The sequence below is a fragment of the Camellia sinensis genome, chromosome 4 (genome assembly GCF_055761805.1).
Source record: "Camellia sinensis isolate YWXY chromosome 4, ASM5576180v1, whole genome shotgun sequence".
In the NCBI taxonomy this organism is placed as follows: domain Eukaryota; kingdom Viridiplantae; phylum Streptophyta; class Magnoliopsida; order Ericales; family Theaceae; genus Camellia; species Camellia sinensis.
In genome coordinates, this window is record NC_138964.1 from 59719560 (window position 1) to 59745618 (window position 26059).

The 26059-nt window shown below is 43.3% G+C and overlaps 1 protein-coding gene across 1 annotated transcript in view; it reads right to left on the bottom strand.

The window, feature by feature from the left end:
• The window catches only part of LOC145823790 (uncharacterized), a 59307-nt gene extending 39492 nt beyond the window's left edge, over positions 1-19815 (bottom strand). Inside the window, exons 1-3 of the mRNA XM_082923312.1 lie at positions 19260-19815; positions 19076-19174; positions 18626-18833 (exon numbers count right to left, since the gene is read on the bottom strand). Coding sequence (XP_082779438.1) covers positions 18626-18833; positions 19076-19174; positions 19260-19787 — 835 coding nt within the window. The 5' untranslated portion in view covers positions 19788-19815. The remainder of the gene's footprint in view (positions 1-18625; positions 18834-19075; positions 19175-19259) is intronic.
• Positions 19816-26059: the final 6244 nt, after the last annotated feature.

Sequence of the window (26059 nt, forward strand, 5' to 3'; positions counted from 1 at the left end):
TGTCTGGTTACAGACCTGAGGGTTTGAGTTCTTCGCTTGAGCGAGATTTCTTTCACTCGAGCGAGCTTTTGGGTTGTTGGCTCGAGCAAGGCTTCCTTGGCTCGAGCGTAGATTTTCTGTGTCTGGTCGCTCGAGCGACCAAGTCTTCGCTCGAGCGAGCCTGTCAGGTTTAAATAGGCAGCAGTGTGTTTCAGATTAGTTTTTCATCTACTTTCAGATTCCAAAACCCTAGGTACGAGTTCTCTTTCCCTCTACACACCTTCTCTCTTAGGATTGATCTACTTAGAGTGAGTTTCTACCTTAGATCCTTTATTAAAAAGATAGAGTGGGTCGAGGGTTTCCATTTAATCTGAATTGTTGGTAGTTTGGAGCACTATGGAGTTTGGGTCTTCATCTCCATCTTCTCTTTTGGGGCTATTTCTTCGAGGTAGGGATTTCCTACTCCATTCTATAAGTTTTGTTCTAAGTTTTGGTATTTTGATATGTTGGGGATACTTTGGTAATTTTGGAAAAATATGGTTAAATTCATGGAATTGGGAAAATATGGTTAAATTCATGGAATTGGGGAATTCATTGATTAAATGGCGTAGTTGGTTAATTTAAATCACTCGTCTATTGAATTGTTGGTAGATTTATTTCCAAGTCTAGAAATAACTGTTTTGGGCTATCGGTGGAGGATAGTCGTGCTTGTTGTAGACACTGCATGTGGATTAGGGATAACTGAAACTAATCATTGATTAAGTCATCAATTTTGACTGCTGAATTAATACAGACATTATGTGTATTGATTGTGTGTTGTATATGTTATGTGTTTGCATACATTGTTTTGTGTGGGAGGAGATAGGGGATGTACTCCACGGTTTAGGGGAAGATAGGGGATGGACCTCTAAACCGGATTTTGTTTGGGAGGAGATAGGGGATGGACTCCATTAGCATCACTTTTATGTGTGCTTATTTATATTGAAGTGTTTTATTGATACAGCACTAAAATGTGTATCAAACTTGAAGTATGAAGTGTTTTGATTTGAGCCTGAGTCTCATCTGTTTGTTGACACTGGATGAATGTGAGTCTCATCTGTTTGTTGACACTAGGGCGAACAAAGCCCTTATCGAGCAATTCCTGGAGCTGAACTTTCAACTCAACCAACTCTGCCGGAGCAAAACGGTAAGGTGCCATAGAAATCGGCGCCGTACCAGGCACTAAATCAATAGAGAACTCTATCTCTCGGTGAGGTGGCAAACTAACAAGATCTTCGGGAAAGACATCCGAATACTCACAAACCACCCTCGGTAACACAACCTGGGTCTCACCACTCTTACCACTCTCAAAGCTGGCAAGTAGACTACTAAGCTCACTTCGCCCTCGCGAATCATACCCCGGTGGCAAAACACTACCAACCCGGTCTCCCAAGAAATGGAACCACTCCCCGCTCAAGGTACACAATGTAACCCTCTGGCGGTAGCAATCAATAATAGTCCGGTATGACGATAACCAGTCCATACCCAAAATAACATCAAAACCCTTCATGGGCATGACAACAAACGGAAAAGGAAGCCTATAGTCGGCGACCTCTATATCACAACCTCTAACACCCTGTTTCAGAATCAACTCACCACCCAAAGGCGATACCACACAAATAGGAGATGCTAACTGTGCTAACTCCAATTCCAAAACAGATGCAAATGCAGCAGATACAAAAGAATGAGATGCACCCGTGTCTATCAACACATTAGCAACTGAGTTGCAAAACAGAAAAGTACCTCTCACTACTATTGGAGCTGGTACTAAATCCTGCGCGGTAACAGCATACACGCGCCCCGTAGGCCCCTGGTCTACCTGTTCACCTCTCGGAGCAAAAGACTGCTGCACAGACTGGGATGACGAAGCTCCCGGATTGGCCCTCGAGGCCTGCACAGACTGAGCTGGCTGAAAACCCTGCATCTGTCTAGAACCAGACGCTCCCGAAGTGGCACTCAACTGTGGGCAAAACCTCTTCATGTGCCCAGGTTGTCCACACTGATAACAAGTCAAGAGCTGCCCCCTGCCCAAACTCTGACTCTGCGGTCTAGCTGAAGAAGAAGCAGCTTTCTGACCCCCACCCTTCTGCGGGCAAACAGATACCTTGTGACCCAGCTGGCCACACTTGTAACAGGTGAAATCTCCCTGACCACCTCTCCCGGAGCCTGCACTCGGCACTGGGAAGGTCGATCTAGCAACACCACCCTGCGACTGCTGAGGGTTAGAACCCCTCTGCCTCCTGCCATCACCCTGACTATCCTGGCTCCTCTTGGAGCCTCTCTGGCCCTCATCCTCCTCCTGCATCATAAGCTCCATATGAGCTGCAGCGTCCACTAGGTGTCTATACTCTCGAATATAAGACCCACCAATTCTCAACTTGAGGCCCCGCCTCAACTTCCGCTCAAACTCATAGCAACGGCGTTCCTCAGACACCACCAGTTCAGGTGCAAACCTAGACAGACTGGTAAAAGTAGCCTCAAACTCGGCCACTGACAAGCCCTGCTGATTAAGCCGGCTAAACTGATCCCTCAGCTTTTCCCTAGCTGCAGCTGATAAAAACCTTTCCTGAAAAGCATTCACAAACGCCTCCCAAGTACCACCAACACGAGCTTTCTCATACTTCCACCATTGACCCGCATCTCCCTTCAGTTGGAAGGATGCCAAGGTCACTTTCAGTGCTCCGTCCTCGATGCCAAGCATCTCAAACGTCTTCGTTGTCTGTTCGAGCCATTCATCTGCCTTAAGCGGCTCTTTAGGATCCCCGATAAACTCGTCCGGATTACACCGAAAGAACTCCCTCTTCAAGAAGGAAGGCCCTGTCTCAGCTGCCTGATTCCCAGCTCTAAGAATACCCAAAGCTCCCGCTATCTCTCTGGCCAAGGCACCCATAGCCTGCTGACCTACTGGCTCGGCCACAGTGGCCTGCCCAACCCCCTCCTGCACTGCCGGAATCTCACCCTGTAACGGTACTTCCTGCCTCGCAGGTCTACCACGTCTAGCACCTCTTCCTCGTCCTGACATCCTAATAAAGGCAACACAGAACGTTAACACATTCATAAGTGTGCCAAAACTAAACACTCACGTCCTAATGCATGGACAACTGTAATTCACTCCACATAAGCACATAAACACATAAGCACTTACGAATTTCATTTTCGGATAATGATAGTCCCGAGACGTTACTAGAGTTCCGGTTAGAAATAGCATTGATCAAGTGCTTTTCCAACAAGACTCCCAGAAACTCAAGGATCCACTCAACATCCTAGAAATTAAATCCCATACCCACATAGTCACATAAGCATGTTATCAAATAAACACATAGCATATGGTACTACATCTACGTCTCTATCAAGCGAGACAAACCCATTGTGATCCTAATCACTTCCCACGTACCCAAAGTATTCGAACCCGGTACGCTCTGATACCAAGTTGTAACGCCCTCAAAATAATAATAATAAACCCATCAGATAAGACATGCATTTACATATAAATTAACCATACTCTTATATTCATTAGAGTTCCGTTAATTAAGTATTACATGTTAACCTCATAACAAAATGCCCTACGGGCTTACAGCTTTCCAAGTTAACACTTGGTTACAACAAAGAGTTCTAACTCGTTTACACATTAAGCCCTTGGCTTGAAGTTACATATAATACATCAAAAGTAAAACGACAAAACTATGCCCGCCACTAGCCTCCCAGCTATGTCCTTGGAGGTGGCATGCTTCCTGTACCTGAAAATGATATTCCCATATAGGGTGAGCCACAGCCCAGTAGAAATACACTAAACCGACCATGGACAATGACCAAAACATTAGCAATTGATAGTTGGTCAACACTGATACAATCACATAAATTACATATTTATGCCAACGACTTACAAGTCCCATTTACTTTTCATTTTCCCTTTTTCAACAGATAAGCATGCCAGCTCTATCATCATTTCCACAGATATGTATAAAAACTATATCTCACATTCAGATAAGCATAAAAGCTATATCCACATTCTCAACAGATATGTATATCAACAATATCCACAGATAAGCATACAAGCTGTATCCACACTTCACAAAGATAAGCATATGAGCTCTATCTTCACTTCTCTAGACAAGCATATGAGCTCTGTCTACGGAGTTCATCCCCTATCTCCTCCCAATACCTATCCGGTTCAGAGGTACATCCCCTATCTTCCCCTAAACCGCGGAGTACATCCCCTATCTCCTCCTCTACACATAACGTATATAAACACATTGGTTCTATATACAATCACATAATACACACAATTAATGTATTCTATCAACCGTCAAGTTCCATGACACATTCCATTGATTAGTTTCCGTTTACCTAATCATCATGCATTGTCTACAACAATCTCGACTATCCTCCACCGATAGCCCAAAGCAGTTATTTCTAAAACAGAAAATAAATGCACAAATGGATATTCAATCAACATTTCATTTCCTCATTTCTCACCAATTAATTATCCCAATTAATTAAACAATGTAATTAGGCCATTTTCCATAATTACTATTTCAACCCTTAGGTCCCATTTACATCAATGATTCAACAATCATTCCATTTTTTTCTATGCCAAACATGCATCTAGGTTTATTATGAATGAAACCCCAACTTTTGTAAAATTACACAAAAGCCCCAAACTTTCACAAAATTACCAAACCAAGCCCAACATCTCAAAATACCAAAATTTAAAGACAAAACCCATAGAGAGGAGTAGGTTATCCCTACCTCAAATTCGGAGTCCCAAAGGAGAAGACGACAAAACCCAACGTGCTCCAAAACCCGAGATTTTCAGATTAAAATGAAGCCCTCGACGATCAACAACTTTTTTGTAAAGGCCAAAGGTGAGTAAATCACTCCTACTAGATCAAAACCTAGAGAGAAGGTAGAGTCTAGAGTGAGAGGCTCAACAATGGTGATTTTGGAAAAGTAAGAGAGAGAAGAGAAAGTGAAAAAGTGATTTAAAGAGTCACAAATTCGGGACTTTAACCCAGGTCTCCGCTCGAGCGTAAAACACCCCGCTCGAGCGGCCACTCACAGACTTCCGCTCGAGCGGCCAACCTCCCGCTCGAGCGCAGAATGCACTCGCCCAGCACTTTTGCAGAACCAGGCCTCCGCTCGAGCTCCCAACCCTACGCTCGAGCGGCACTCAGACAACCCCGCTCGAGCGGCCAATACCACGCTCGAGCGTACAACGCTGCACAGGAAAATACTGAATGGGTGTAATCTACGCTCGAGCGCCAACACCTCCGCTCGAGCGTACAGGCCAAAAATCTAGGCAAGTAGTTTTGGTTTCTAAACTCAACCAACCTGTAACAAACCCGCTCAACACATCCTATAACTCAAATACAAAGTAAGAAAGGATGCAAACAAGATAATAAACAACTACCAACATCCACGGACACATGTCCGGATCACTATATAACAAGGGTAAACCCGGGATCGCTATAGAATGACTTATGAATTGAGATATAAAACTCGACATGGCATGGTTTTGTGAAAGAGTCGTAAATGATTTTATCATGGGCATTGGATAAGCATATCATATTTATATCTTTGTTCAGATTCATACATTGTGTTAGATTGTTTTTACTAGACTTTGGCTTACCCTATTTGGAAATTTTCAGGTGTCGATGATCTGCATCCGCCATGACAGTAGCTTGAAGAGATTTGGAGCAAGAACTTCTCTTTTGTTGTATTCATTTTGTATAGCCAAGGGCTTTAATTGTGTTGAGCTCGACTCATTTTCGTTATAACCTAGCAGTGACTTGGAAAGATGTAAGCCTTTAGGGTATATGAATATATGTTTAGCCTTCGTTCCTTGTTATTACATGTAACACATGTTATAGATTTATGATGAACTATTTATGAATATATATCGCGTGTGTCACTTTTTATTTATTAACTCTGATTAATGAAAGCTTATCATTTCATTTATGTTACCTCATATTAGTTGTCTTGGGTTAGATCATTATAATTATTTCACGGCATTACAAGGCCAGTGCGTAGCCAAGCTACTAGTCAAAGAGCTCACCATGGGAGAAACAACCACACTATGAAAGGAAAGGCCCAGGGTGGGGTTCATTGAAGAAACATGATGTTCACAATCTTCTCTTTTCTTTTAGTGATCTCTTCAAAATAGAGTATTCGATTGGATTCAGTTTAGAATGATGTGGATTGTTATATTTATAAGCTATGTTCTTTATTTTAAAATGAAAATAGCACAATGACCAACATGTACGATCATTATGTGGGTTAATTACTTTCAGCATAACTATATTTTCATCCAAATATCATTTTGCTCCTTTCACTTTGAATTATAATAGTTAGTCTTTTACACTTTAAGCCAAGTTCTAATGTTACTCTTTTGTCAATCTACTATTAATGAAGCTGACAACCCACAAGGGTTGGCCTAGTGGTGGAGGCTTGGGGCTTAGGAGTTTGCTCCTCTCTAGGTCTCAGGTTCAAAACCTCTTAGGTGCTATCAACTCTTGTGTTGGGCCAATCCATAAGGAGCTTTGCTCTGGCTTTAAATGGGCCCCCCGCTAGTGGACGGTGGGATTGGTCGCCCAGAGATTAGTCGAGGTGCGCGCAAGCTGACCCGGACACCCTGAGTTATCAAAAAAAAAAAAAAAAAAGCTGACATAAATTAAAGATGAAGGAAAGTAAAATTTTGATAAATGTTCAAAGATTAAAATGATAATTTAGCAATACTGTAGCAATGCTAACAAGACAAGAAAAATGTCACATATCGTGCACATGACAATTTCCGTTAGCCTCATTAACGCTAGATGGACAAAAGGATAACATTGTAATATGATTTAATGTATAAAGATTTAACTATCACAATTAAAAGTGGAGGGAGAATTTTTGGTACAAATATAGGAAAATAATACAATATGCACTCCTAAAAATGTGCACATCTTAAGAAAAGGTACAATTTTGTAATGAAAGTAACAAATTTTTGTGATAGAAGTCACGATTAAAAGTTATGAATGGCTCTCCTTTAAATAGAGGATATAGTAATTTTTTTTGAGTTTCTCAATGAATGGCTCTCCTTTAAATGGAGGATATAGTAATTTTTTTTTTTAAGTTTCTCAATGTAAGCAAGAGACAATATACTTTGATATTATTGATCATTCTTTGATTCAAAACATTATCTCATCTCAATTGAAAAAGTGATATCTTTATCTTTGAATAAGATCTCAATTACAATATCTTGCAACTAGAATCTCTTTTTTTCTGATACAGTTCCTCCACACCACGAACCCCAATTAGATTCAAGCACGTTATACTTTTTAGTTATTGGGAGGGGAAATTATGATATGCATTTCTAAAGTTATGAATGACAACATAATTTTTGTTGTAAAAGTTATATTTTTTATGAGAGCAAATTACACTAACAATTCATGTAGTTTGAGACTTATGTCACTTTGGTACTTAATTTTTTAATTGTAATACATTTGATCTTAAATTTTAAATCTTGTTCCAAATAAGGGCAATAAAAAAATGTTTCCTTTGCAAACGGTCCATTTCAAGGATAAAATCGTCACACGAACTTATTTTGTGTTAGTTAACTTGTATATTGTTTGAAATGTGATGACCTTTTTTTTAGTGAATAATATTGGAACTTTCTTGGTTATAAAGGTCTGTTTAATTTGGTTTTCATAATTTATTTTCAATTTTTTTTAAGAAACTAAAAATTAAATTGGTGAAAAAAAAAATTAAAAACACATCATTTTTATATAATTTTATCTTTTGGGAGTGTAGAAATAATTTTTTAAAATAATTTTTTTTGATATTTATTTTCGTTAAATTAGTTTCTATATTTTTAAAAGTCAAACATGGCGATATATTTGATGTTATTATTAAACCAATCCACTAAATCAAAAAATCTAAATCTAAAAATATTTCATATATTAAATATATCGATTATACATTAAAAGTCTAGTAACCGTCCATTACATAATAACTATTCAAAAATATCTATTAATAACAAATACAACCATCTGTTACATAATAACCATCCAAAAATATCAACAAAAACAACCATCAATTACATGATCATCATCTCAACACATACTAAAAGCTAATTTGGTAAAAAAATAAAAATGTAAAAGATTGATTATTTTTATATAATTTTATCTTTGGTGGGAGAAATAATTTTTAAGAATTCAAAAATAATTTTGGACATTTATTTTTGTCAAACTAGTTTATATTTTATCAAATTGATGACTTTGCCCTTGAAATAGAGCCACAGTATCTTCAATTGTTCTTATTTAGAACGAGATTCAAAATTTAGGGTTAAATCTATCACAGTTAAAAGGTCAGAAATCAAAGTGACACAAGTCTCAAACTAGGGGGACTATTAGTGTAATTCACCATTTTTATGAAGAGTAAAGAAGTCATAGTTTCTGCAATAAAATATATATATATATATATATATTGTATAAGATGCATATCATACGTACCATTTTCATGGTAACCAATGTAAAGATGCTGAGTGTAAGTAACCCTAATTTTATACAATTTTCTGTTTGCATAGATCTCTTGAAAAATAATTCAAATCAACAACCTCCAAAATTAGGATGATATTTATATAGAACTTAATTTTGTAAAATCTTGCTATTTATATAGAACTATTTTTTTAAAAAAAAGGATCTTGCTATTTATATAGAACTATTTTTAAAAAATAATTCAATTCAATAGAAGAAGCTTATCTCCGGACCATGCCCATCATAGTCTCGTTTTGACAATTCAAATTATTCATTTTATCAAATTTTATGTGTAAATCATTCTAGATAATAATTGGATCAATTAATTTTTTTCATAGATAATTTACACTTAAACTCTAACAAATTTTCTTTTATGTTATAATTGATAAATTTGAATTCTGCCATCCTTTTTTTATTTATTTTATCAGCATAATTTTTTTTATTTTTTATTTTTTATTGATGATATCAAAGTGCATTACATTATAATATACATCAACAAAGTGGGGCCAAAGCAAAGAGCATAATAATAAACCATCTCCATCAACTAAATTGGCACCAAATTAATTACTCAATTATATGCTAAATCAAACTAAGAAATTGACAAAGAACCAACACAGAGAAAGAGGAAAGACATAAGCCAACACAAGCAAAACAAAAGGCCATGAATGCCATACAACCAAAGAACCATAAACCAGCAAAAAAAACAAAACATTAATAGCAGCAGCCAATACAACACCACACTCGCGTTCTTCCTCTGCCCCCAAAACCAAAACTGCCCCTTCTAATTCCAAGCACCCCTAGGCATTTTACCAAAATCAGCAACCATCATGAAGCAAAATATTTTTTAATAACTCTCATTATAATAAAAGGAAAATGCTATGTCACTAAAATTATTGTACACAAGAATGATGTAATTAATGATTTTTTTAATTAAATGAATTTTTAAGGGTTCTTTATTTTTCACTGATTGATTTAAAACTCATCTAAATCATTATGTATATATTTTTTATGAGTCTAGATTTGTTAAAGTTGAAAATTTCAATTTTATAGTGAAGTTGGTCTATTAACAAACTAATTTGGAGCCATTTCGGTGGTTTAAACCGTTCATTTTATATAACTAACTAATAAAATTATCCATTCAAAAAGTCAAGGTGAACCAACATCGATTGTTATACTATTAGACTATTTTTATCTATACAACCTATATATTTGGGGCACTTACCAATTAGTCCTATTAACTAGACTTATTTACCTACAGGTTCTAACTGATAAATTTATCACTATAAAAATAAGAGACTGATAAATTTATCTCGACAAATTTATTCATAAAAATAAGAGACTGATAAATTTTTATCACTTGATAAATTTATCAATAGGACTGAATGGGTAATAAGTCTCAAAAGTAGGACTTATTGGTAATTTCCTCATATCATTTTTAAGAATACACCGTCCATGTATTATAATATATATATATATATTATATGTGATTTAATCATGTGATTACTTATGCCTAATCAATCAAATTTTTTCTATTGATGTTCTTCTCAACTTATCATATGAGATGAGTGTAGACACCCCATTTTTGACCGTCCTCAAGACTCGGACGTCACCGCTTGAACACTCGGTGATTATCCTTGTTTGTGTTTGTTTGGAGTTCCCGGAGGTTTTGGCTCTCGCGCCCTACCTCAGGATCTCCGAACTCGACCGTTTAGTGTCTGGTTTTGCACCAAACACTTGTGTTTTGCCTTGGAAAGGCAGGGTGAGGCTTGTAGACCATCCCCACCCATCACCGGCAGTGGCTAGATGCCACCGGCTGGTTTTTGCTGCCACCGGCAATATAGTTTGCCGGCCGGCACTCTTTGTTGCCGGTCAGCACTTTTTGTTGCCGACCGGCACTTTGTTTGGCCAAGATGGCATTTTTTGCCGGCCGATTGCTGTTCATCTGCTTTTGCAGATATTTTAGGACAGCTGTATAACTTTTTCTCCCCTCCATACACGTGTATGGAGGGATCTCCCTCTTGCAAAGCTTGTTGAATAAGCTTTACAAGAGGCTTATAGAGAGGGCTCTCTCTAAGGCTTAAAAAAAGAGGCTTAGACATTTTTGAGAGAAAAAAGACAGAGGAGAGCTCTGGTTTTCTAGGGTTAGGGTTAGATACACTCAATCTATCTCTCTTTCCCTCCCATTTTGCACACTAGGTGTTTTGTGCCTTACTATTGCACACAAACACCTAGTGTTTCACCTTCCTCTTAAGATTAGAGTTCTAAGGGGTTGTTCTTGAGCTTCTTGACTGATTTGGAGCCAAAGGAGGCCATTGGAGCATCCTTGTTGAAGAGGACTACAAGGGTAAGAAACTTACACCTTTATTCCCCATTCTTGCATCAATTTTATACCTATCTTAGAGCTGTTTTTGTGATTATTGTATAACATAAAAAAGTTCTATTTTTAAGCCCTCTTTATTGTTTATTAAGAGTGTTTTGTTGTTTGAGGGGTGTTGACCACCCTTAAGCCCCAAAAGGCCTCATTTTGAGCCATTTTGTGCTAGCTCCGGGATTTTGGTGTTGAGGTCTCTTCACCACTGAAATCTTGAGGGATTTCAGTGGTAAAGATGATGCTTTGAAGTCCCAAGAAGGAGAGGGCCACCCCCTCTCCTTGTTGTCCTTGAAAAGGGCACATTTTGGCCTCTTAAAGAAGCCTATGCTTGAGTGTGTGTTGAGCATGTTTGGTTTGTTTTTCATGCTTATATATCCATGATATAACATGATTTCAAGTTGGTTTTGGAACCTTATGCATGTTTAGCATAGTTGCCATGTAATGCCTTATTTGTGCCTTAACATGTTCTAGGTTGTTAGCCTTTGTTGGAGCATGTTTTAGGCTTGTATTTGTGAAGGTTATATGCTTATTTTGCCATGTTTTAGATCTGTCCATAGTCGTTTGGGTCGATTTTAGCATGCATTATAAGGCTCCTTTGCATTTGGGCTTGTTGGCCTTGAGTATGTGCATGTGTAGCATGCCATCTTTGCATTGTTTTGGTGATTTGGGATCATTCTATATGTCATTTCAGTCCCATTTCCATGCTTGTTTGATTGCCTCGCATGTCTCTTTAATGCTTTGAAAGCATGTTTTGCAATGTTCCATGTTTTGGTGCCTTTGCATGCCTTTGAATTTGGGCCACTTAGATGCTATCTAAGGAGTCCTTTGGCCTTATTATGAGCTAAAAATCTATTTTTAGTTGTTTAATGCATGCCATGTTTGGTCATGATAAGTGTAGTTCAATGCCTTATCAACTTGCCTTGAACACTTGGACTTTTTGTTGCATGCTTGACTTGATTTATAATTTGATTTGGCATCATTTTATAACATGATTTTAAGGCTCATGTTGCATGCTAATTTGTCCATGTTTCCTTCTTTCAAGTGTGCTTGAATGTTGTTTGATTCATGCTTAAGTGTTGGTCCTTATGAGCATGTGTGTGTGCATGCCATTTAGCTCTCACTCTTTAGCACTTTTGGCTACTGTTTTAGGCCTATTTTAGAGTCGCCTAATTCATGTTTAAGTCCATCTTTGCATCCATTTGCATTGCCATATGCATGCTTGTATGCTTGCATGAGTTGATTGCCATGCCATGTTGCATTCCTAGCTTGTATGCCTAGGTTGCATTGCATTTCGCATGCATGCCTTGTTCCTTGAATTGGTGATAGGAATTGGGCCTTATTTGTTTGATTGGTGTGCATACATTTGAAATCAAAGATGCATACTCGGTTCTTTGGGCCATCATGCATGGAAATGCGTGATTGGTGGTCCGAGAACCGAGGCACATGTCCCTTTGAGTCATCACAATGATAAGGGACATGGTTAGTGCATACATGTCTTGAAATATGCTGTCATGCCTTGTTTTGCCCTCTGTTGCTGTGAGTTGCAGGTTCTGCAGGAATACTCTGCCGACCGGCAGTGTAATGTGCCGACCGGCACATTTTTCTCTGCCGACAGGCCCTATTTTGTGCCGATGGCCATACCACACTGCCGGTGGAAGTTTCATCTAGCCGGTGGTGATCCCCTCTGTCCAAGGATGTAGTCCTGAGGTTTTGACAACCTCCAGAGGAGGAAAGGGAGGAAAACAGAGGCAGCTTGCGCATGGTGGCGCGTTTCCCGAGACGCTTTCCTGCTTTAATTAATTTAATTTAATTTGTTAATTAAATTAGTTAATTTGTAATATTAATTAGCTTGCGTAGTTAGTTAATTTGTAATATTTATTTGGTCCCTCTGAGCGAGGGCAAATCTGTAATAAGTGTGTGTGGGTGTGTGAATGTCTTCCAATCCCCACTTCTTTCTTCCCTTTTACTTACCTGCTTTGATGGTTAGTATTAGGTCACGTCTAATTTAGCATACCTTATGCTATGCATGTGTGCATCCATGCATTTGTATTACATGCATTAGGCTCGGTACATCACGCTAATTGCATCAATACTTCAATTTTCAAACTGAATACGTGATAATTGTGCATTTTCACATGACATGTTTAGGATAGCCGAGCCTATCTTAGCGACATTTTGTATGCGATGCATTAGGCACTTCACATGGACTTGGATCATGCATGATTACTAACAAGTTCTTTGTTTTGGCGCGGAGTACTATGTAAGCATTTCCGCTTTAGCATATCGCATGAGTGTGAATGTTGCCATAACAGCATGCTTAACATGTGGCTAGATGCTTATGTGTTAAACTGTTTTGAATGCCTGTGGGTGAAGGCCGGATTGTTTGAGTTGGAAAAACTCGTTGAAATCCGTATTTTAGCCTACTTGCGAGTAGCAAATTCCAAAGCATTTTCAAACCAAACGGATATGCAATGTTTATTTCCAAATTAGGCAATCTAGTCTATACTTGTTTGCTGTGCGCATAACATAGTAATTCTAGGCTAATAACCGGAATAAGAACACATAAAGTTTTCAAAATCAGATATCACGGTTAGTAGAGGCCGGTCTTCGGACCGGGCGAAAGGGGGTGCTCATAGCTGACCTTCCCCGATCGTACCCAAGCTCCCGAGCCGAGACAACTCCGGTGATGACGGACATGTGGCCTTCGGCACCGAGTCAGGGTTTCCTAAATTTCCCCATTTTAAAAATATTTAGGTGGCGACTCTGTATCTGGCAAAGCAGTCCATGTTTGGCACTACTTTCTCAAAAATCTGTTTCTCAAAACGATTTGCCAGATTTGGACTCTTTGGTTCAGATTAAGAACCGTGACACAAATCGAGAGTCCGAACTGTAGCGCGAGGCCCCTCCCCGGGCGCTGTTACAGTTTCTGGCGACTCTGCTGGGGACTTTTAGAGAGTTTGACTCGAACTCGTGATATCCTGTTTTTGATCTCATTTATGTGTTTTTTTGCATTGCATGTGCATTGGTGCGCCTAGGAACACAGTGTTTGCCATCTGCCATTCCTGAACGGTTTGCCGGAGGCTTGTCTTGTCAAGGCATGTCCATAAGGCTGACCGGCTATGGGCTCTGACAGTGTGGGAACACAAACCCCGGTTTTACCGGGGCACCCTTTTTTTGACCATTCGACCTAGTGCATATTCGGAATCCATAGTGACCATTCCAAGCTAGGACAGGTTGCTTACCCGATTATAGGTTGTTTGAAACCGCTGCGTGCGTAGTGAAATCCTAGTTCCTGACAAAATAGGACAGGGAAACCCTACCCCAACATAGGGGTGTTTTGGCTCTCTCTTACTTGCTATGTGCTTTTAGAGTGTATCTCTACAGGAATGTACATACCAGTTTGCAAGTTTGGGGCATCAGGCCTAAGGGCATTGGTATCAGAATCTGAGAATCAGTTATCCGCGGGTATCAGATTCAGTATTTTGGGGAACAGAAATCTGGGAACAGTGATCAGCAGTAGGGAACAGTTGTTCGGCTACACCCGTGTTTGATCAGTTTGGGCTGAAGTGCTGTCTGTTTTTCTTTCAGTCCAGAGAGTTGCAGAGTTGATACAGAACAGCCAGTGTCTCCCCTTTGCTGAGGCAAGATTTATGGCGACACAAAGTTCAGAAGAAATTGTGGTTATGACAGCCGCACCGGAGCAGGGAACCACTCCGCAGAATGAAGCCAGCATCAGTATGTCATATCCACCCAGGTCGCCCGTTGTGCACCCGGTTTGGGCTCCCCAGTTATACCAGGCTCGTGAGCCCACCACCTTCGAATTGATGGGGATGATAGGCGATCTCCAAAGGTCTGTGGCAGACCTCGCCTATGGAATGTCGGCTTCACCACCAGCGGCACCGTATGCCGGGAATTTTGTACCACAGGAGCCCCCGCTACTGGGGCGGATTGTGATAGAGCTCAGCCAGCCAGAGATGGCTTCTGACTATAGCCACGATATGTCAGCACTAACCCCGACCCTCGATCAGGCTGAGGCCAAAGGAAAGGACAAGGCAAAGGTAGATGCCGACCCTATTGAACAACTGCTGTGGGCAGTCGAGGCTCTGAAGGCCAGAGGGATGAACAAGCAACAAACATCCGCAATAGTGACCAAAGCTATAGATGATGCTTTCCCCGCTCCAACCAAAGGCAGTTCAAGCCAGGCAGAAAACCGGGATGGGCCCCGTCATGCCCAAACAGTTCCTGTTGTTCCCAACCCTGCACCGGGAAAGGTTCAAAAAGCCAAGGCAGCGCCAGCTGATCCTTTCGCCAGCGCGTCTGGCAAGAATCCTCAAACTGCAAAGTACCTACCTCGAGGGCGCAGAGTCTTTCACGACCTCCACATGCCTTTGTCTAGGGCATTGTTGATATTGGCGAAGAATGGGCATCTTAAGCCTTTGGAGCCCCGACCGCTCCCAAAGAATCTCCCCGCCACCCATGATGCTACCTTGTACTGCGCGTACCATCAACAGTCCGGTCACAGCACCGATGGATGTTCCCGCCTTCGCCATGAAGTGCAGGATTTGATTGATAATAAGGTTATCCTACCACCTACCTCAGGCAAGCCCGTCACCACTCAGTTGTTGGATTTCGAGGGCTCAGATACTGCGAGTATGTAAAGTGAACCGCCTGCGGGCAACATTTGGTTTTTTTTTTTTTTGATGAAGCGTTTGGCACGCATTTTTGAGCATCGGTGAAACCGAGTTTTGTAAATTCTGGCTTGGATATCGAGTCGGTCTTTTGTTTTGAGTCTGTCTCTTTGTCTTGAGTCAGTCTTTTTTTGCTTAAGGGTCTGTCTTGTTGTATCGAGTCAGTCCCCGTTGTATATAATACCCGGTGATTCAGGGGTTGTTGTCCCGAACACCGTCTTGTTTTATTATTATCTGTTTTTGTTTTGAGTCTGTTCCTGCCGAGGGGCCAGTTACACCAACAGAGCCGATTGAAATAGCTGTTGCTATCTCAACTTCATGCTTGCTTTCAGCATAAGGACCAGAGAATTTGATTGGGCTGACAGTACATCTCGCCTGCTCTCCTGCGCGCCAAACTCATAGCATTAACCTAAGTTTTCAAAAAAAACTTTTTGAACACTGCGGTGATGAAAACGAAGAGGAAGGAATTCCTTGGGTTTTGTAAAATTTTGATCATTTTGAGAGAAAGAGAGGCGTGCTAAGCCTTTTTATGAATGAAATCATGCTTGTCGGCATGAGTACTGAGAAGGACCCTGGCCTGATCCAGATTGGTTCCACACTATCTTCGGCACGAGCGATTCGTCGCTTTCTTAAAAACTTTCAAAAACAAATATTTTACGCGGCCTTGTGAAGACCTGTGTGGAATCGTTCTTGAGATCGCGCAGCTTAGGATCGCTCTCAGCCTCAAGATTCAACCCGCTCCGACTTTGAACCCATTCAGACTGTTCAAAAAGTTCAACGGACAAACGCCATGAAAGGCCCGTGTGGCCAGTTTTGAGGTAGCCTTCGATCAAGAAGCATCAAGGCCGAATCAGAAGGAGTAGATCTCGCCGGAAGAAGCTCGTAGAGTAACCCTGATGGGTTCTCCGCAAATCAGTGCAACAGCCGTTCTCTTAGACACGGAGAGGCTTCCAGTTCAGGAACCATTTGGCATGGACTTGCTACACTTTTACCCTTTGAGAGGCTCGCTGGGCCGAAAACCCAGAAGGGCGACCCAGGCAAAAGTTAGAGCAAGAGAAAAATACAAAAAAGAAGAAAAGAAAAGAAAAGACAAAAGATACCAAAAAGAAAAGAAAAAGAAAAATGCAAAAGAAATGAAGAAGAAATAGAAAATGAAAAGAAGCTCGCAAGGTCGAAAACCCGCATTGGGCGCCTTGGCAAAAATAAGAGCCAAACAAAGTGAAGGTTAAAATACCCGAGTGGACCTTAACCGGAACTACGTAAGGCTTGATTCCCATGTTTGGGATACGTAGGCAACTTCATCATGAAGTCCAACCCCCAACGCTTTCATAAGCGTCTCAGTCCATGCAATGGTTTCAATTTCGTTCCAAAGTCCAGTGGCCAACACCCTTCAAGGTGACTGTGTCCATATATGTGTTGTGACCGTCTTCGTCATCGCTGTGTCTAAGAGCTCGACCACCGCCAATGAAGACTGTCTGTGAATTGCTGCGGCACCATCCCAAACAAGGGGCAACTTTCCGTTGCCACGAGCCGCTGTGAGCCGCCTTTCAAACTAGGGGCAACTTTCCGTTGCCTCCCACCCTCCTTCAAACCAGGGGCAATTTTCCATTGCCTCCGATCCGAGGTCGCGCATCTCGAAGAGTAAGTTCCATGCTTGTTGAGCATCAGCTATTTGAAAAATAGTTTTTGAAAATTTTTACTGAGGTTGACTATTTTCTCGAAAACTATTTCATTTTCCAAAACCGGACCATTGTCTTGGACCTAAAAGGAAAATTTTCAGTGCTTGCTGCCTGACTTGCATGCTTTTCAAAACAAAAGTCGAACAAGTACGTTAATCCGACTCTCATTTCGATCAAAACCGTTTTAGTAGAAAGCAAAAACGGAAAAAATGGTTAAAATGATGAACTAGGGGCACAGTTGAGCCAGGCGTTCTGTCTCTCCCCCGTCATCGACGTACTTGCCAGAAGAGCACTCTGCCTGCCCGAAGAATAGCCGTGAGCTAACGGTGTCGAGCATAAACCCGCACCTTTCCATTTATCCATCAATCACCCCGGGGAGGGATGAAAAATGAGAGAATGAAGAATAGAGAGGTGTAAGTTGAGAGAAAAGCGAGGAAAAGGGTTTCGAGAGAAAATCCGAGCTTGAGAATTGAGTGATGTGAGAATCACAAATAAGAAGGGGTGGGAAACAATACCCAGATTGAACTGGCTCCTCGTGGTCCGAGGTCCCCCATCTTTGGTTACGCGTCTGTGTGTCGTGTCTCTTTCATTTGACGGTCTCGTCTTTTGTTTTTAGTCTTTCCCGAGCGTGTCTCGTTGTGTTTAGGTCGTGTACCTATATTTGAGTCCTTTCCGCTCTGTTCAGTGGTAGGCTCGATATCCCGGTTTGAAAAACCCTCATTCGATTTCAAAAATCGCTTATGCTCAGAATGCTGTGCCATTCTCTACATTGGAACGTGTTCCGACTCCAACCGGTTCCATCTTTGAGGTCCGTCCTGATTAGATTGGGCTGTCTTGTTTGAGAATTGCAGTGTGCAGAATGAACTGAATGCTGTGTTTCGGGCTGTATGCAGATCAATCCCCAACAGAGTAAGGGCTGTGTGTCTAAGAATCAGGCAGTGGGTTGCTTGGGTTGTTTCGGTTGTTAGCTGTTTAAGTTATCTGATTATTACAGTGCAAGTGTTCAATTTTCAGACAACCAATCAATTCCATTTACATTGAGGTGTAACATGATGAGATGCGATGCAATGCATGAAATGTGTAAATGTAAACACTTTTTCAGATAAAAAGTTCGTTTCGTTTCATTTCATTATCTTTTTCAAATGTACAAGCTTTGGAAACAAAACCTGCCTGTGGCAGTACAAGGTAATCTATCTACCAACCAAAAAGAAAAGTACAAGGAAAGAAAGAAAAGATAACAAAAATCTGCATCTGTGTCGAGCACTCCGAAGGGCCGTCAGTCTGTCCTGGTCCTCTTCCTGGACGAGGGTCCAGGAGCATCAACAGCGTCGTCATCAGAGCCCGAGCTAGAACCGTCTGCGGTCTCCTCCGACGACGACCCTGCCTCCGCCTCTGACTCCTCGTCGTCGTCATCGTCCGGGACTGGAGCCCGCGAGCTGCTCCCGACGTGAGTACGCCCACCCCTAGTGCGGGGAAATATCCTGCCCTCCTCATCTCTCCCCCGGGCAGGGACAGAAGGTCTGGCTGGAGCACCTCCTGCCATGGGAATCTGGAAGGGAGGCTGAAAAAGCACACAAAAAGTGAAATGCATCAGTATACTGTAGACAGTTTATCAGTGCAGAATGCAGTGTATGGATACAATGTATGAATGCCGTGAGCAGTTTGTCAGTACAGAGTTTAGTGCAGAATGCAGTGTATGCAGTGCTCAGATACAGTGAGATCAGTGTATCAGGTGTTGTGCCGTGAATCAGATTATGCGAAGCAGTGTATGAATGGTTTGAGGCCAGTGTCAGAAGGACATACCGGTATGCTGTAGACAGCCAGAAGGTCAAATGTCCGCTGGAGCATCCCCATCATCGAGGCATTCATCGCCAACGACTGACGGGTGTACTCAGGAGAAGCCTGCAAAGGTATCAGATGCATTAGTATTCTGTGGAATATCAGTAAACTGAAGTGAGATAACTGTACGAAGTGCAGTGATACATACCGGCGGAAGGTCGGGGATGTCAGTGAACTCATGACCAGCCGGTGGAGGGGCGAAGGGGATCTGATAGGTCGACCCACCCTGCCCCTGGAAAGTCAGTACAGCAGGCAGGGCAGGCCAGCCAGCTCCTCGTCCTCCCCGCGCTCCGCCCCTGCCACGGACTCGGGCCCTCCTCGAAGATCCAGCCCCTGCTCCTGCTCCGGCCCCAGCCGCCGATGCTACAGGCCTGGCCCCCTCTGCTCGACGACCGCTCAAAGGTCGCATCAGGTACGTCCGCACGTACTCCTGATAGTCGCCGGTGCCTCGAAAGCCGGCCTCCTCCCAGCCGATGGAGTAATCATCCAGCTGCTCAGGGGTCAGCCCCTCGGTCTCCCTCATCTCTGCAGGAGGGTGAGCCGGGACTATCTGCTCAGGTAACCCGCGGGTCTGGCGTAGAAAACGCTCCCCCAGGTACCAAGCCCGACAGACCGGGCCCTCTAGCAGAATCCGGAAACGCGAGGTCTCCTCAGCACCAGGGAACCGACCCCGCATCGCCGACGGCAAGGAAGCCCATGGCCGCCATGTGATCTGAAAGTAACAGACAGTTTGTTATCTACTGTTATTGAAACATGCAGTGGGAAAGCGAAGCTAAACGAACTGAAAGTAAAGCATACCTCTGTGGGGGTGATGGTGTCGAAGTATCGGCAGAAGAAGCCGAATGTCTCCCGAGGTCGCCGGGTGCATCCCCCGTCAAAGCGACTCGAGAAAGGAACAGCCGGAGGAGGCTCCGCAACTGGTACAGGTGCAAGCCTAGGGAAGTAGGCATAAACCCACAACTGCAAAACAGATGTCAGTATGACCTTCAGATAAAGCAGGGTATACAGAATAAAGCAGAAATGGCAGAGCCGTGTGTTGTGCAGTGTATTGTGTGCAGTGTACAGTGTGAGCAGTGTACAGTCAGTGTAAAACAGAATGTATGTGTGTGCCGTGTGTACAGTATACAGTGAGTGTAAAGCAGACCGCAGTGTGTGCAGTATACAGAGTACAGAAAGTACGAGACAGAAATGAAAAGTGGAGAAGAAATGTACCTCCCAAGCTCGCCAGTAACCTCCGAGCAGCTGGCCGCTGCCGCGAGAAGCCGAGCTCATATATCCGTACAAGGTGGCCAGAGCAGCGCCGCCCCAATCGAAGTGCAGAATATCTCGGACGTCCACCAGTGCACTGAGAAGGCAGAGAGGCACAGTGTTCGCCCGGTCGGCGAAGATAGTAGTCCCGAAAAGGAACATGAGGAAGCCCCGAGCATATCTCTCCACGTCCTCCTCGGTCATCTGAGTCTCCTCCCCCAATGCGGGCAGGACCCTGAACTGTGCCTCGAACCAGGAATAGCGGACGAAGCCTGGGCGAGCTAGCGGAGGGGCCTCCCCCAGTAAATGAACCTGAGCGGCGGTCCACTCATCCATCGCTATGTCGAAGGGGATCGGATCACCCCCTACCCCGATGCCTGTGAGCATCGAGAAGTCATAAGGGGTCATCGTCATATCCCCTGCGGCAGAAAAGTGGAAAGAATCGGTGGTGTCCCACCACCTCTCCGCCAGAGCAGCAAGAAGAGGTCTGCAGGTGGACAACCTAGAGAGCCCTCGGCAGAAGGTGCCGAAGCCCGCTCGGTCCACGATGCGCTGGACCGCATCAGGGAGCTCGTCATACCACTCCCGCGCACCAGTATTCCCATACCCGCGAATGGTATGGGAACCCTCCTGTAAACAGAAAACAACAATTGCAGGACAACATTCAAAATGCGATTTTGAAAAGACAAATATGGCATGTATGCAAGTTTGTCAGATTCAGGCAGATACCGGGTGCCGGTGTGCTTATAGAAAATACGTGTGCTGTGTCAGCGTGTTTGGGCGTTTCAGAACAGATGTGGCATGTGTGCAAATCGAACAGATTCAGACAAATACTGGGTACCAGTGTGTGTGCAGTAGAATACAGTGTGTGCCGTGTGTTTGGGTGATTCAGGACTAGTGCAGTGTGTGTGCATGTGTCAGTCTCAAGCAGATATCAGTTGTATGTATGTTTACAGTCAACTACGGTCTACGGCATATCAGGTTTCAGCAATTAAAGAATACAGCTAACTATGGCAGTTTTGTATCCTACATTGCAGAAAGTAAAGCAGAAGATGAAGAGTTACCTCGGGAGTGCCGAATGAAAGGTGGGAGGTAGGCTCACGCAACAGTAGCTCAGGGGCCGCGTACCTCTCGAAACTCCGGAACTGACGCAGGCCGTCTGGGGGCAGAACGTGAATCGCCGGCCGGTAGGTCGCCGGGTCGAACGGGCGCTCGCTCAGTGGTAAGAGCTCGACCCCGGGGTCCATCTCGTGGTCCGGGGGAGTCCCGACACGTGGAATGTCGTCCGCCATGTAGAGAGTGGTGTGAAAATGGCCGGAAAAGGAAAACCGAGCCGGAATACGAAGAGTCAACTGAAAAGTCAACTCCCGAGAGGGTCGGAAATGGCCGGGAAGGCCGGAATGTGAAAGGACACGGAAATGAAGAGGAAAGTGAGGGGAACAAACCCCGAGAAGGCGAGAACGCCGAACGAGGCGCCGAAACGAGAATGTGATCGGTGGAAAATGTCCGAAACGCGAAGAGAAACGCGAATCCGACGACGAAACGGGCGTAGAACGCGAAGAAACGGGCGAAAAATGAGACAGAAGCACTCTAGAGAGAGAGGGCAAGAATTTTCGGCGGTGGAAAAGTGAAGAATAGGGTTTTCAAGCCCTATTTTATAATGCCCGAAGTGAAAAGACAAAACTGCCCCGATTCAGCAACTGTTTGCCGGTCGGCAATGTTTTGTGCCGGCCGGCACTTTTTTGTGCCGATAGAATTATTTTTGTGCCGACGGCCAGCCGGTGGCCTCCCCTTTCTGCCGGTGGGGTTCCCACAGCCTTGGTTAGGCCATATGAGTTGTTTTGGGTCTTCATAGCTGAAGAAAGTGCAAGAAAGCGCATCTCCGACATTCAACCGGCCTCCGTTTTGACTTCGGGCCGTGTCTCCAGTGCGTGGCACTCGAATTCGTGCAAGGTGTATCCTTTTTGTATCCTTTTGAATTCAAAAGTTGCCCCATGTGTGTTGCACGAACTCATCACACTACTTCGGTGCATTACATCGCGCTGTCACGCGCCACACATTTGCATTGTTATGCACGTGTTACATGCGTTGCAACACGCACCCCTTTGCATTGTCGTGCACATTTCTCATGCATCATCATTGCATTTCCATTCCATGCATTGTCATGCATTCCGGAATACGTGCGTTGTTGCGCATTTAAGCCCATTTACACTCCGTGTGGCATGCACGTCACACTTGGCATTGCACTTGTTAGTGCATTGTATTTTGTTCGCGCTATTTTGCGCATCGCACTATTTTGTGCATTGCATTTGTTCGCGCTATCTTGCGCACCTTACTTGCACTTGTTAGTGCATTGTATTTTGTTCGCGCTATCTTGCGCACCTTACTTGCACTTGTTAGTGCATTGTATTTTGTTCGCGCTATCTTGCGCACCTTACTTGCACTTGTTAGTGCATTGTATTTTGTTCGCGCTATCTTGCGCACCTTACTTGCACTTGTTAGTGCATTGTATTTTGTTCGCGCTGTTCTGCGCATTGCACTTGTTAGTGCATTGTATTGTTCGTGCTGTTCTGCGCATTGCACTGTCTTGTGCATTTCAAACCTCGCGCTGTTCTGCGCATCGCACTGTTCTGTGCATTTCAAAATTGTTCGCGCTGTTTTGCGCATCTCATTGCATTTTGCATGCATTCCATCGCACTGTCTTGTGCACTCGCGTTGCCTAACGCATTGCGCTATTTTGCGCATCATACCGTCGTGCAATACCGCCGGTCTGGCGAGACCTTAAACACGCATGGTCTGGCGAGACCTTAAACACGCACGGTCTGGCGAGACCTTAAACACGCACGGTCTAGGAGACCTTAAATCCTTTGGAGGTGCGAAACCTTCAGCGCATTGTCACGCGTCTTGTAAATACCCCCGTGGTCTGGCGAGACCTTAAACACGCATGGTCTGGCGAGACCTTAAACGCGCGTGGTCTGGCGAGACCTTAAACACGTACGGTCTAGGAGACCTTAAATCCTTGGAAGGTGCAAGACCTTTATTGCATTGGTGTGCACACTATTGCTTTGTACATATCTTAAGCCGCGTGTTGTCGCGCATCTCATGCAACATGCATTTCATACATCATTTGCATTTCAAAAAAAAACAACAAAACATGCATTGTCATGCATACATTTTGCATTCCGGTCTAGGAGACCTTAAATCCTCTGAAGGTGCAATTCCTTCGGTGTTTGTCGTGCCCGAACGACTTTCGGTGGTCTGGTAAAGCCACCTGTCTGTGCTTGCGATGAGTTCCTAGAAGACCAACGGGGACGGTGGAAACTAGAGTTCGAACGGCTTATGCCTAGAACGCAAAGGTTCGGGAGTTTCGAGACTAAAGTCTGGTTTAAATACCCAGAGGTTTACCCTCGGCTTGAAATCTGTATGGAAGCCCCATAGGTTGAGGCGGCATGTCTACGCCTCAGTTCTGGATACTGAACCAACCTAGTATATCACCCTGTTGGTAAGATAGGGAAAGTTGCAATCATAGTCATTGCATATTTGCATTGTCTTGCATTTGCATTGTAGTTTGCATGCATTCATTGCATCACCTTCCGCCTTTGGCTTGCGCCTTTCCAGGTTGAGCTTGGTCTGGTATGTGTCCTTACTTTTCATGTTAGAACACAGTTCTTGTGTATCGCGCCGATTCCGCGTTGATATGTTGGTTGAGGGTTGCGGCACCTTTTCTGTGTTACACATGGCTCGTATGTGTGCATGCCTTTCCTAGGCAAGATTTGGTTTGGCTTGTATGCCATATCCATTGTATCCATTCCATTGCATATTTGTAAATATTGCATTGTAGATTGCATGCATTCATTGCATCACCTTCCGCCTTTGGCTTGCGCCTTTCCATGTTGAGCTTGGTCTGGTATGTGCCCTTACTTTTCATGTTAGAACACAGTTCTGTATGTGTATCGCGCCGATTCCACGTTGATATGTTGGTTGAGGGTTGCGGCACCTTTTCTGTGTTACACATGGCTTGTATGTATGCATGCCTTTCCTAGGCAAGATTTGGTTTGGCCTGCGTGCCATATCCACCCATTACATTGTAGTGTAATTTTTGCATCCGGCATTAGGATCGTAGTCCTTTCTCCAGCGGGTTGTTTCCCCACTTGTGTCATTCCACCCAATACTTGTTCTTGCGTCTGTCTACAATACTCATAGTTCAGTTGACCGTTCTATGGTAGACAGACTTGTTACCTCCATCAATCTATTTGACATAGGTGTGGTTTCGAACCGCTCGTGATTGGATCACGATTCAATTGCTTTGCATGTAGCTTGCATTGTTTCAAATACATTGCATGTTTATTTGCATTGTTTATACATTGTTTTGTATATATCGCATATCGTTTTGCATCCATTTTGCATTGTCATGCATGTTGCTAACAATATTGTACCTGTTAAGTTTGTTTTCTTTTTCAGGCACGATATTGTATGTACGGTTCATTTGAAGCTGGTGCAACCAGACGAGCCGCGCAGGTATTGTATCTCCCGAGTGAGACGTATTGAGAATTCCATAATTCTCTTACATCCTTTCTGCATTGTAGTGTAGTTTGGTATGCTAGCTTAAAATTGTTGCATGTTTGCTTCATTACAGCTTTCTTTGCATGATCATAAGTTATGCTCGGCTCTGTGCATTGTCGTGCATTTTGCCCCTGCCTTCGGGCGCATATCTTATTTGTATTGCATGTTTGTCTAAGTCTTCGGCCTTGTCAAAAATGGTTTGTCTCTAGGCTTTGACATTCACTCCCGTCATTGTTATGACTTTCGAGTTCTGTCAAAGAGGGGCAACTGTAGACACCCCATTTTTGACCGTCCTCAAGACTCGGACGTCACCGCTTGAACACTCGGTGATTATCCTTGTTTGTGTTTGTTTGGAGTTCCCGGAGGTTTTGGCTCTCGCGCCCTACCTCAGGATCTCCGAACTCGACCGTTTAGTGTCTGGTTTTGCACCAAACACTTGTGTTTTGCCTTGGAAAGGCAGGGTGAGGCTTGTAGACCATCCCCACCCATCACCGGCAGTGGCTAGATGCCACCGGCTGGTTTTTGCTACCACCGGCAATATAGTTTGCCGGCCGGCACTCTTTGTTGCCGGTCAGCACTTTTTGTTGCCGACTGGCACTTTGTTTGGCCAAGATGGCATTTTTTGCCGGCCGATTGATGTTCATCTGCTTTTGCAGATATTTTAGGACAGCTGTATAACTTTTTCTCCCCTCCATACACGTGTATGGAGGGATCTCCCTCTTGCAAAGCTTGTTGAATAAGCTTTACAAGAGGCTTATAGAGAGGGCTCTCTCTAAGGCTTAAAAAAAGAGGCTTAGACATTTTTGAGAGAAAAAAGACAGAGGAGAGCTCTGGTTTTCTAGGGTTAGGGTTAGATACACTCAATCTATCTCTCTTTCCCTCCCATTTTGCACACTAGGTGTTTTGTGCCTTACTATTGCACACAAACACCTAGTGTTTCACCTTCCTCTTAAGATTAGAGTTCTAAGGGGTTGTTCTTGAGCTTCTTGACTGATTTGGAGCCAAAGGAGGCCATTGGAGCATCCTTGTTGAAGAGGACTACAAGGGTAAGAAACTTACACCTTTATTCCCCATTCTTGCATCAATTTTATACCTATCTTAGAGCTGTTTTTGTGATTATTGTATAACATAAAAAAG